The following is a 13,909-nucleotide window of genomic DNA, read 5'->3' on the forward strand; positions in this document are numbered from 1 at the left end:
AGCAATTAATCCTATTGTCTGTGTTACTATGTTTTTCCTAGAAGTATAGCTTAAAGATAAAATTTTCATTAATACAGAAAATCAATTGGGCATTATTTGTTTATCTAGATATTAGACTGTGGTGTTTATGAATATGGGACTTGTTTTCTTTGTGTCTTGTTTTAAATAAAAACTGCTACTTAGTCTAAGTACTTGCAGCCTCTCTCTTTTTTTAATGAACTGAAAGAAATGAGAAGTTCCTGGTTTTTGTATTGTGTGTTTTTGAAAGCCAAGTTGCTGTTAATCTGTAGGATTCAACTAGGATTTATTTTTAAAAGGAAAAAAAAAAACCAACCCTGTGTTTATTTCCTAGGAATTTATCATTATTCATTTGATGTTCCTGATGTAAGATAGCATTCGTGTAGTCTTTTGTTTTTTTAGCATACGAATCTAATGCATGTTCATTGTAGAACATTCAGTGAATATATGTGAACAAAAATAAGAAAACAGAAGACAAAGTACAGCTTCCCCCCGATAGTGCAGTTAACATTTTGCTATGTATTTTTTGTTCTTTTCCAGTCATATGCATATTTATGTGTACATATGTGAATACACCCACACACCTACACAAATGCATTTATTTAGTATAAATATATATTTTCATAAATGAGTATAATATCTTATAATCTGCATATTTTATTTAACATATTATATCTTCCATTAAATGGTTTTAATAATATCATTTTTAATGACTTCATAATTATTGATCAAACTATTTTATCATAATTTTACAAATTGCCTCTTATTGGACATTTAAATACTTTTGCTTTTCTTTATTTTAAACAGTGTAATGATGAGATAGACATCTTTTTTAGGCTATAACTTTGTTATAGTTATATACATATACATGTTATAAACATATAACTTATAAACAAGTTATAAACATATACATGATTATTTTGCTAGTGTACATTCTTAGATTTGGAATTGCCAGACCAGAGGGCATATATCTTTTTATAAGGTTTTTGATTCTCATTGGCAAATTACTTTACAGGAAGGTTACACTTTAAAAAAATTATAACCATTTACATTTTTCTCCTCTGTCTTAAATGATATATTTGAGAACTCTATTGTTCAAGAGACTGTAAGGAATATTTGTAAGGCCACACTAAAGAAGTTTCATTGATAAAAATTAGTATGTTATATGTGTGTGCACACAGATGTTTCATTATTAAGCCTTGAGGTAGCTAAATTACAACTGAATAGAACTAAACTCATCAGAAATCTAAGGGATTAGTTAGCTGATAACAAAACAATAGTAAATAAGCTTAAATTATAACAAAAAGAATGAAGGAAGTACGTATTACACACTTGCTTGACTCTTCTGGTTGGTAGCCAGTTATTCTGGGAGTCTGTGGAAGTAATTTTTAGAAGTTGATAAGAATAGCATAGTGTTCTCTATGTTTGGGATGATGGAAGGGAATCTTGTGTCAAACAGGCAGCTACCTCCATGGTGCCTAGGGGGTAAATTGCCACTCTTTGAAGTCAGATGGCAGAAGGATTTAGACGGCTCTTTGATGCTGGTGCTTCTTCCTTTCTGGAACTGTGAAATAAATACATATTATTGCATAGCACTCAGAAAATGTAGCAATAGTCAGGCTGCATTGAAAGAAGCCCATTTAGCAGAAACACTCTATAGAAATAAAATATCAGCACTTCTAAAATTTTATTTAACTTGCACCAAATGCCCTTGAAGTGCTGAAATAGTTTGGACAAGGTTTTATTTTGTGGCTTTTGTCTTTCTAATGATCAAATTGATAATTCCTACAAATTAATTTACTTTGCTGATCCCATTTTCTTAATAAGAAAATTATTGTAGCTTAAAAGTGCAACTGGCTGAAAATTGCTAAATGGTCTTAATGGTAAATATCATACTATATAATTAAAATGTGAGACAAAACATTTTATTTCAAAGTTTATTTTACAATGGAAGAAAATAACTATTTGAAAGCCTGTAAATCATTTAGAGAGCACTACTTTAAAATTGACAATCAGAAGCCATAATTGATGCAGACTTATAAAAATAATTAAAACCCACTACTACCATAATATGTTGGTGAAAAAAGTTGTAATAGCGTGGAGAAATAGGTCACTAGGTTTGTGAAGAAGCTGAGGCCCAATAACACGAAGTAACTTACCCAAGATCTCAGGGCTGGTCCTACTTAAAAGCCATAACCATAATTGATCTGTTCTGCTGTGGTAAATATGAATGACATCTCTGCAATTCAGCCATGGACTTCAGAATGTGAGTATAACCAAGAATAGAAACATCCTGCTTCTATAAATTGTGCTGGGATCCAGGATATCCTATTTAAAAGAGAAAGACATAATTTCTTCAAAATATACATGGCCATTTTATTCTGTTAATGTGCAATCTGCGAGAATCAGGGGAGAACAAAGGAGAAAAGAAAAGAATTCCAGGTTACAAGAGAAGATGAGTACTGGGAAAAAGGAAGTGAAAGTAATGTCAATTACTATCCCTATAGTAAGTTTATTCTGTACTTGGCTTGGTAACTGACAGTGTTATCACATGAAATCTTCACAAAAGTTCTGAACCCTAAAGTACCACTGACCAGGAATTAGTAAAATTTGAAATTTTGGTTTCTTAAGTAGTTGAAGCCCTCTTATCTGCTGTGATTTGAACTTGCTGTTGGGGGTTAATTGAACTAGTTAGATGGGTAGTCAATGAGTGTTCAGTGTGTCATGACAAGTTACTGTGTTTTAAGGAGGAGACACAGAGGGTTGATTAAAATTCTTCAAGTTCATCCGTAAGAGAGGTCCAAGTGTAACAGTTGGTTCTGTAACACTGGGTTCTGTAACACTATATCTAATACATTTTGGTTAAAATTACACCCTGGGGAAAGATATTTTACAATAAAATTTGTGTTCTACCTTAAGTGTGATAAATGGGTGTCATTACTTAAAATGTAAATAGTTACATTTTTGTGATACATGCCTTTGTTAAAATCCAAAGGGACATAAGAAAAACTGGTTGTTTTTCTGAAGAGGTCCTAGGACTAATATCAGCAGCTAATGTATACTTAACACTATATGACTTTGCCTGTCATGCAAGGAGTGTGTGTTTGGGGGTGGAACTATGAGGAATTGGGAGGTTGAGACTTTATGTTCTTTGCCTCCTCATGATAGATTACCAATGAATGTTTAAGCCAAAGGTAGTGGAGTAGATTAGTGATTTTCAAACCAGATTTCTTGCAGCTCTAGAAGAGCTTAGGGACTATTACTGAATTGGGGATAATAGCAATGGTGGTTAGCTGACAGGTTAGTAGGAGACTTCAAGTAGGTGAATCTACTGTGTGTCAGAGTCTCAGCTCTAAAAGTTTTGGCAGTTAAACTTCAGTCCTCACACTTACACTGCAAAGTATCTATATTCCCCGAACAAGTCCAGAGTTCTAGTCCATTGCAGAAGGTCACACAACTTGCATAAATGGTAATCTTGGGGTCTGAAATCAGAAATGATTCCAGTGCCTGCACTCTTAGCCCCTCTCTACATTAGTATTATGAATGGGGAAAAGGAAAAATACACTCCCTATGTAAACCAGACCAATAACATATTTCTTTTGTTTGTTTATTTATTTTGTTTGTTTGATAAAAGACCTTTGTTTAGCAAGACTAGAGATTATTTAGAGTGGGATCTGGACTTGAACCAGGCTCTACATGGTCTTTTTGACTTAGAATAAGTTACTAATTGTGCCTCAATTTCCTAATTTGTAAAATAGGAATAATAACATGTTGTGAAGAGTAAATGAACTTGTACATGTTATGTACTTTGAACAATGTCTGTTACCCACTATAAATTCAATTCATCTACCTACTTGTTTGATACCTTTTTATACCTCTGTTCTGGAAGATAGTCTTTTAAAATTAAATTTGATACTCAGAATAGATTAGTATTTTAGCTTTCTTTCTATTATTATATTTCCCCTTTTGCTTATATATCTATTTAGCTTTATTTTATGTAATGTCATTTCAGGTTCCTATATGATAGTGGATTCTTCAGATCATGACCCTGGAGAAAAAGCCAGACTTCAGCTGCCTACAATGAAGGAGAACGACACTCACTGTATCGACTTTAGTTACCTATTATACAGCCAGAAAGGATTGAATCCTGGCACTTTGAACATATTGGTTAGGGTGAATAAAGGACCTCTTGCCAATCCAATATGGAATGTGACTGGATTCACGGGTAGAGACTGGCTTCGGGCTGAGCTAGCAGTGAGCACCTTTTGGCCCAATGAATATCAGGTAATCACCTGTTCTTTTCTGGTTCATGCTTTGATGTCATTGGATCTCCCTGTGTATGTAATACTTAGAGGTAAATACTAGCCCCATAGGAATGAGAGATTGTTTCTTTAGCTCTCCTCCAGTGTTAGGCTTGAGGAAATGTTTAACTACATTGGCACAAAATCTTCAAAGTAGGGAAAATATTTCAACATATGGAAAAATGTAGTTTAGGTACAAAATTTGTTGGTTGTTTGGCAAAGAGCTGCTTATTGACAGATATATTTCTATGTCTCTGTTCAGGAAGAAATAGGCTTTTTGAGTTGAGTGTACGATTCAGACTGGATTGGTTTACTGGCTTCTTGAAGATAACATTTGAAAAATAAACATGAAATAGTGTTTCATGAAATATGTTATCTAAGGGGGAGGCATTTTCAGTAATTTAAAAATATTTTTGTCAATTACATGGAGTATAAAAATAGGCAAACAAAACCTCACCAAGACTTGAGTGGGGGACAGTTTTGACTTAAAGGTAGCACTGAAGAATTTCAGTAAGAGTTTAGAGTCTTCATTCTAGTGATGAAGTGAATGCTTCATTCCATCCCACTGCCACTTGACTGCCTCTAATTACTTATTATTACTCATAAGTCTCCCTTACATGGCCTATCATGGCTTCTTCAGCCTCAACTATAAAAAAAAAATAAGCAAGCAACAAAAAAAGTTGTCCACATGTCTTTGGATCCTTTTTCCCCCCCAGAAACATTTGATTTAATTATGAGTAAACCAGACAATGAATAGTGTCAATACCTACATTGTGATTTGTGTGACAGAGTTTATATGGTTGAACCAAAGAAGTCCATTTACCAGTTTGGAAAGTTGTTCAGTAATCTTCATTGTAAGGTTCAGGACCTGGTAACAGAAAGTTACCTCTTCTGAAAGTTCACTTCTGTGTTAGATCTTGAAATTTAAACTTTTAAAAGATTTGCCTGTTCGTAGCTTATTATAGAACCTAATGGGAATGAGTTTATGTAAAGGTATATTTTTTATTATTGTTGGTGAGTAATTTATAAGCTAATAGTTTTATTTCTGCTCTTTAAAAAAGCATGTTAGGCTTATCTTTATTCCTGGGAAGAGGGGAGAGGAAATCAATGCATTCTTTTAATTGCTTTGTTTTGAGTTGATTTTTTATTTTATTAGAAGTCTCTTCATACAGGTAAGGTTCTCCATTCAGGGTTATGTGTCTATGAAGATTTCAATGGATTTTTATTAGGTACTAGTTGATTCCATTATTCCTGAACAGAAAGATGTTTCTCTTCAGTCCTGGAGAGCCATCTGCTTCTTCAGGGTGCATAGCTCTGGGCGGGCTGCTTATGTGGTCGGTGAGTGGGTGGAAGTGTGTGAAACTAATGCTAAAGCACTGAAGCAAGATTAACGGGCGCATCTATGACAACAGTGGGTTGATAACTGTCATTGCTGGGTCACCCTTACAGCACATTATCATCATACTGATTTCTTTAGAATCTGCTATTGGAGCTTAACATAACACTAAAAAGAAAAAGCTCTGATTCAGCAAAATAAAACTGTCCACAGATTCAGCCTCCTTAAACTAAATTAAAGCTCAGATAACAAATCTAGCAAAATTATTAAAAATTTGGGTTCTGGAGTAAGGTTGCATATATTCAGCCCTGTTTGTTGTTTGCTACCTGCATAGATGGTACATTAAAGAATCAAATTGTTAGTTGCATCTTTGAAAAATAAAACCTATAGAAGTAGATTTTGATAAATCCAGCAAATAATGTATCTGTGGTATCATACGGCTGATCCTTTGTAACTAAGAAATGGCATACATGTAATTACTTTTTCCTATTTTTTTGCTAAGATCTATCTTTGAATCACTGATATTAATAACATTTTCTTTTTTTTACCAAATTGTAGTTTCTATTTTATTTTATTATTTTTTATTGAAGTATAGTTGATTTACAATGTTGTGTTAATTTCTGCTGTACAGCAAAGTGATTCAGTTATATATACATATATACATTCTTTTTTCTATTCTGTTCCATTATTGTTTGTCACAGGATATTGAATATAGTTCCCTGTGCTATATGCATTAGAACCTTGTTTATCCATTCTACGTGTAATAGTTTGCATCTGCTAACCTCGGACTCCCAGTCCATCCCTCCCTCACCCCCCCAATAACATTTTCTTACGGCACAGATTTCTGGAATGTTAATTTTAATGTTGAGTTATAGTACCAAGAGCTGGATGAACGCTTCTTTGTTCAGTCTCATTTTGCATGACACAGCTGCCTAGGTTACTTGCACCTGTGGTATTTTAAAGCAAACAGTGCAAAAGGAACCTGTGCAAGTTTCAGCCTGGCTAGTGAGATCATTTTGGAAATCTTTTGTTCGAGAAAATGATTGCTAAATACATAGAACCTGTGGGTAAATGTCTCTTTGTTGCAGACTGAAATTTGAGCAATAGGTCATTTCTTAAGTGATTACTTTGCTTCCACATCCTTTTCCTTAACTTGCAAAACTTAACAATCAATGAGAGCAAATAACAGAGCAGAATATTTTTTATTCATGTGCTTAGTGCTCAATAAATTACTTGATTGATGTTTTCATCGATTTTGTCATTTAGATACCTAGTGGTATCTGTATATCAGTTAATTAGAAACAACTATATTAATGTAGCATTTTTGCTATTAGGAAATAGCATGAAAAACTTTTGACTATTGCTTAATGCAGACTCTTTATGGATTTTTAAAAATTAAAATATAGCCATTGCAATGAGCCATGTTATAAGCCTACTCTTTCATTCTTAAAGAAACACTGCATATTTTTAATATTCTCAGACTCTAGATTAAATAGAGTTATGATATTCATAGAAATTGTTTTCCTTGGTTCCACAGTTTACTCAGCTTCTCTTCTCCAGAGATCTTACACTCTTCAAACTTGTTCTTTAACCTTGTTTTTTAACTTCTCATTTTTCTTTTGTGTGTCTAGTGAAGACTCCTTTCTCTTCTTTGCTTGAGCCATTCCTTATCTGACCACCCCTTTGGTACAACCCCTTTTCACCCAACTTTAGCAATAACAACAGAAGCAATCAAAAAGAAAATAGGCTGAGAGAGCTCCTACCTTTAATTAGTATAGGATAACTTTTGTATAAAAACCGTGATCCTGGGAGTGAAAGCAAAATACTCCTTACAAGTAACTCTTCTCTTTTCCATTTTCCTGTTGAACTAAATATCTGAAAAAGATATAGCACACCTTTGGTGTGATTTTCCCTTCCCAGAGATTCCATGTTAGCAGATGACTAAAGAGAAGATTGATGTGGTAATTTAATTACTTAAGCTGTGGACTATTCAATAATGAGGAGATGCCAGTTTTTAACCCCAAGAAACTTAACCTCTGATTTGAAAAAAAAATACGTGAAATTGTGAAATGAAGGCAAAAATGATTTTCTGAATAATGAATTTTGGTTACCTGGAAGATCAGGATAAGGGTCCTTGTCTCTGGGACCAGCCCTTCCTGGGCAAACGTTGACTCTACTATTTAGCGGATGTGCAGCCTGGGGAATATTCCTTAATCTCTTTGACTGCAGTTTCCTCATCTGAAAAATGAGGATCACAGCAGTACCTACCTCACTGGGTTGTTCTAAGTACTGAATTAATACACAGTGTTTAGAAAAGTATCTGACACATAGTAGAGGTTTACCATAAATTAGGTTGACGTTATGATGAGTGAACAAAAAGATTGTGAACTCTATTGGATTTAATAAGTGCTCAGCATTTTCTTCTATTGTGAAAGCATACTATTCTTTTCTTTTTGAACACAGTTTTTTTTTAGAGCAGTTTTAGGTTCACAGCAAATTCGAGAGGAAGGTACAGAGATTTCCCCATATACCCCCAGTTCCCACACATATATAGCTGCCCCCATTATCAACATCTCCCACCAGAGAGGTACAACAGAAGAACCTCTATTTGGTACAATAGATGAACCTGTCTTGACACATCATAATCACTCAAAGTCTGTAGTTAATTTTAGGGTTCACTCTTGGTGTTGTACATTCTAAGAGTTTAGACAAATGTATAATGACATGTATTCATCATTACAGAATCAGAGTATTTTTACTGCCCTAAAAGTCTTGTGTGTTCCACCTATTCATTCCTCCCCATCCCTACTCTCTTTTTCTTAGGTTTTTTGTTTATTAAAACATCTGATTTTTTGGCACATTATTAGCATGAGGTCACACCATGCTAACCTCTGGGGATATACAGGTAAAGTCCTTCTTCTCTTGAAGCTTACAGTCTAGCTTGGCCCTGTAGAAGATAAAAATGTAAATCAGATGTAGGGTCTGCCTTTAAGGAGCCTAGTCCAAATGGGAAGGTGAGATATATGTAGATAAAACTTTGAAACAATGTAGCATTATTAAATGACTTAAGAGGGGCAAATCTAAAATGTAGTGGGGAAAATGAAAACAAAAGACTTGTTTCCAAAGTAATTTGAGGCAGAAATGGGACTATAATTCTTGTTGCTTGATTTCTCTATTCCTAGATTAGTTTGCTTTCCACCCTACCTCATTGTTTTTGTTAAACCACCATTATTTGGAATGGACACTTTCTATAGTGAAACACAACAAGCAAATGTAAATTGCATTTATGACAAGCATCGCAATGATACAACTAATATATAAGGAACTGTTTCTCACCTGTGTCTTCAAAAGCAATAGATGTCTTTTTAGCTCAGTATACTAATTATAGAAAGTATCATATTACATGTATTTTATTTGCCATGGTTACACGTTGCTAATTCTTCCTGTTTTTATAGGCCTTAAGTAAGTACTGTAAATTTTTTAATTGCTCTAAACAGAAGTAAAAAGAAAAAAAAAAAACAGCAACCCAAACATTATGAGTTATTATCTCAGTGTTAAATTTCAACTGAAGATCAGCATACCTCTAAAAGTGTTATTTTCTCCACTCTGGAAATCTGACCTGTCTCGTATGTGTAAAACTAAAATTCTGCTCTTGGATTAAATCCATTAGTTTCTTACTGAACAGTGAGGTTGTTACCAAATGAGGCAGGCAGACATAACTTCCAAAACTATTAGTGGAAACCTAAACTGCTGGTTTCCATTAACTGGGTGCACATCATTAATCACAAAAACGTTGTGTGATGAAAACTACAGGGGTTTGGCCTGAAATTGGAAAGTGATAATATAGCTGAATATGCCTTTTTTTTTTCTTCACCTCCTAATTCACTGAGAAATAAATGCTGAACTTTTGCCACCCATTTTCTTCTTAACATTTTTCACTGGTTTAAAAAAATGTAAGAACTGGACAAGCATGGGGTCTTTTGTTTTTGTCTCCTTTTTAAAAGTTTATGTTAACATGCATTGCACTGATATTTTGGCAATAGAATGTTTGTTACACTCCAGAGATACTACTGCTTTGGATCCAAGAAGATTGGGATTTAAACCAAATGACTGTTTACTTAAATAAAAAGTCTCTAAAAGATTGATCTCGAAGGATGGAGCTGAAGTTAGAGCATGCTCATGAACCATCCATGCAAAGAGTGGGAAAGAGGATATCACTCCTGTGCCATAGCTCTTGGAATGCTCCCAATTTTTACTGCTCTTCATCCAACCATGTAGAGCCCCACTGAAGAGAGGAGGGTGGCAAGATTTTTCTTTTGTAGATGGATTTTCTTTCCTAGTCTGCTTGAGCTGCCATAACAAAATACTATAGACTGAGTGGCTTTAACAACAGAAATTTATTTCTCTCATGGTGTGAAGGCCAAAGATCAAAGAGTTGGTCTATTTGTTTCCTGGTGAGAGCTCTCTTTCTGGCTTGCAGAAGGCTACCTTCTCCCTGTGTCCTCACATAATGAACAGAGAGAGCTCTGGTGTCTCATCCTTTTCTTATAAGGGCACCAGGCCTATTGGATTAGGGTCCCACACTTTTGACCTCACTTAACCTTAATTACCCCCTACAGGCCCAATCTCCAAATACAGTCACATTGGTGATTAGGACTTCAACACATGAATTTGGTGGGAGTGGATACAATTCAGTGCATACCACTAGATATATCTTATAGCTGTAACTTCATTTGTAACCATTATAAATGACTCTGGCTCATTATCTTGTATGACAATATTGCAGATATTATTAATTTCCTGTTGAATAGTCATTCTACTCACTTCTTTCCACGTTGGCTAGGTACCCTCCCACCTTACTTACTTTCCCAACTTACTTTGCAGGTAGCAGTGGTCATGTGACCAGCTCTGGCCAATGAGTTATGATGGAAAGTCAGCTGGGAGACTTCTGGGAAGGGTGTTATTCCCTAATTAAAAAAGAGATACATGTTGTTGCATGAGAACATGATGCTTGGCACTATGGCAGTTATTTTGTAACTCTGAGGAAGAAGATAACTGAGGGTAACAGAGGAAAGTATGGAAGGAGCCAGGGTTCTACTCTCAGACAGAATAATAACACCAGCAACAATAGCAATAACAATAATAACTTTCAAAGCAACTTTTAGTTGAGTATTCTCCTATGCAGCCCAAAGCATCCTAATATATCATGTCACATCTTTGTTGACCTTTCAGTCAATCCCACCTCTCAACACATGTTTGTAGATAGCACATGTGAGACATATGGCAGAATTAAAAGTATACGTATCTATCTGTGAATGAAACAATTAATATTTTTCAGTCCAGTTGCAGGGAGAAGACAAAGCTATATACCTGAAAATGTAAATAGGACTGTAATACAATGCGTCAATGACTGAAGGGAGTAGAAGGAAAGGAAGGAAGGATAATTTGTTGAGTGTCTACCATGCATAAGACACTGAACTGGATACTTCCATATATGTCATCTTTACTTTGTTTTAATATTTGATCAAGTGCTAAGTGACTGTTTCTTATCTTCATACATGGACCAAGTTGCTGGTTCTTAAGTGGTTGAAATTATTCCCCTTTTCCTCTTGACTAATTTAACCTTGCTTTTAAAATTTTGGAATTTAGCCATATCAGTGACATCTGAAGTTAACTAACTTCACAACTAAGTAGGCTTATTTTAGTTCTGGTAACAGTAATTGCCTAACATGGGCATTTTGGCTCATTTTTACACTGGCACCATACCTTCTGTTTGATAGGCTGTTAACAAAGCAGCTTTTTGCTGCTCATTTTTACTCTTAATGTTTCCTTATTTGTTTCATTTAAAGTACTCCAAATAGGATTGAAAAAACTTTCACGTTATTATGGTCATTGTTTTCTTAAAACTTATCATCCTATGAGGATGACTTCTCTCTGTTTCCCGACGGTGATTTGCTTTTCTTATAAAACAAAAGTTCCTTTGGACTCTGTTTGCATTGATTCATTGATGAAACTTACAGTGTGTAAACAAATGTAAACGAATGAAAAAAAGAGTCCTGTTAACACAGTAATTATTGCAAGCAGATGACAGAAGTCTGTTGTTATTCTACTAAATCATACCTGTTTTCATTTAGTGTAGCAGGAGCTGTCAAGTGTCCCTTCACTAATTCTTTTTTTTTTTTTTTTTTTGCGCTACGCGGGCCTCTCACTGTTGTGGCCTCTCCCGTTGCGGAGCACAGGCTCCGGACGCGCAGGCTCAGCGGCCATGGCACACGGGCCTAGCCGCTCCGCGGCATGTGGGATCTTCCCGGACCGGGGCACGAACCCATGTCCCCTGAATCGGCAGGCAGACTCTCCACCACTCTGCCACCAGGGAAGCCCCCCTTCACTAATTCTTTTGAGAAATATTTCCATGAAATTAATGCACTTCCCTTTTAATAGCAGATTGAAAAATAATGAGCAGTAAGCAGAGTTAGGCAGTGTTTGTTCAGCTTATGACTTTTTCTTAGGAGTTTATTTCATCCAAGGGGACTGGGGAAGACAGATGCTCCAAAGAGTGGAAGAGATGCCCGTACCTCGCTTGCTCACTCACTTGCGTTCAGCCCAGCTTGTTGAATCCAAATTAACACACTACTAATTCCTTGTTTTCCATACCTCAGTATCCATTAATTACATACATTAATGGGCTGGTCTTCATATACCAAGATGAAAAAAAAAAATGTATACTACTGGGGTAGGATTCCTAGCCAAACACACAAAAATGTAAGAACCATTTCCTTCTAATCCGTTTAATCTGACAATGCTGTACCATTTATTAATGCAATACCATATCAATGAGAAAAATATAGATAACAATTTAAAATCAATTCCTTGTTCAGTGATTTTTGTCTGCTGACTTCGATGGTTAATTGATTTTTTCTGCTGACTTCGATGGTTAATTGGAATTCTCCCCCCCGCCCCCGCCAGGGGCTTTTAATTTTCTGTACAATCTAAATTTCTATGCGACCTCTTTGTCCATTTCCATGTCAAAGACTGATTTTTCTTTATTTTAGGTTGTACGTGGTGTGTAACAAAATATCGCTTCCTCAAGGGAAAAACAAAACTAAGCTGGGTGACATTATGTTTTTATCTAAAATTTAACTTTTCTGCTGTGGTGATTTCAGTTTCCATTCTTAGAACATAATGGAAAAAGGAAAGGTTGTAATTATCTATTTTAGCATAAGCTTTTCAATTGAAAGAGTATGGTAGGGAGGAAATATAAAGGAAATGTCAGACATATTTGTACTATTCTTTTGATTATTCTGTTGTTAGTAATAAAAGTTGGAATTTAAAGGAAAGCAAACTTTGGACACTGTAAATTAAAACATCCACTTATGTAATCTAGTGGACATTATGGTTAATTTTAGCTGTTTTGATTTTCAAAAGGTATTTTTAAAGCTGTCATTATAAAACTAGCTGCTACATGTTATTTCTGCATTTAGTTACATAAATAACCACTGCGCACACCACTGGAATTCCTTGATGAGATTTAGATCCTTAATATTCTTTGAATGATCTTTGAAAAAAATCATTCTTCTCAGCTTTCTGGAAGCAGTAAATCAATTCTCATTTTATGCTTAAAAATAAGATGTATACATTATATTTACATTCTTATATTTTAAAAACATCTATATGACTGGACACCCAGATTATAAACAAATACATTTATTGACTGAGTTAACTTAATTTGAGGAATTTTAATTTTTTTAAAATTTATTTTTAAATTTATTTAGGGCTGTGTTGGGTCTTCGTTTCTGTGCGAGGGCTTTCTCTAGTTGTGGCAAGCGGGGGCCACTCTTCATCGCGGTGCACGGGCCTCTCACTATCGGGGCCTCTCTTGTTGCGGAGCACAGGCTCCAGACGTGCAGGCTCAGTAGTTATGGCTCACAGGCCCAGTTGTTCCGTGGCATGTGGGATCTTCCCAGACCAGGGCTCGAACCCGTGTCCCCTGCATTAGCAGGCAGATTCTCAACCACTGCGCCACCAGGGAAGCCCCAGGAATTTAAATTTTTGAGTGAGTTATTTTGTATTACCCTATATATTGATTAAAATTATTTTATGTATTTAATAAAATATTGTCAAAAATAAAAAAATAAGGTGTATAGCCATAAATTTATACCAAGTAATAATTCAATAAAGTAATAGAGAATGGAAAATTTCTAGCACCTAGAGATCAAAGATTGGTTCAAACTTAAACATCTTTAGATCCTGGAGT

At 35.1% G+C, this 13,909-nt stretch overlaps 1 protein-coding gene across 3 annotated transcripts in view; it reads left to right on the forward strand.

Moving 5' to 3' along the window:
- The window catches only part of PTPRK (protein tyrosine phosphatase receptor type K), a 568,874-nt gene that overhangs the window by 207,454 nt on the left and 347,511 nt on the right, over positions 1–13,909 (forward strand). For all 3 annotated transcript variants that reach the window (XM_060029986.1, XM_060029983.1, XM_060029984.1), the window contains exon 3: positions 4,031–4,302. In XM_060029986.1, coding sequence (XP_059885969.1) covers positions 4,031–4,302 — 272 coding nt within the window. The remainder of the gene's footprint in view (positions 1–4,030; positions 4,303–13,909) is intronic.

Source organism: Delphinus delphis, chromosome 14 (assembly GCF_949987515.2).
Source record: "Delphinus delphis chromosome 14, mDelDel1.2, whole genome shotgun sequence".
Lineage (NCBI taxonomy): Eukaryota > Metazoa > Chordata > Mammalia > Artiodactyla > Delphinidae > Delphinus > Delphinus delphis.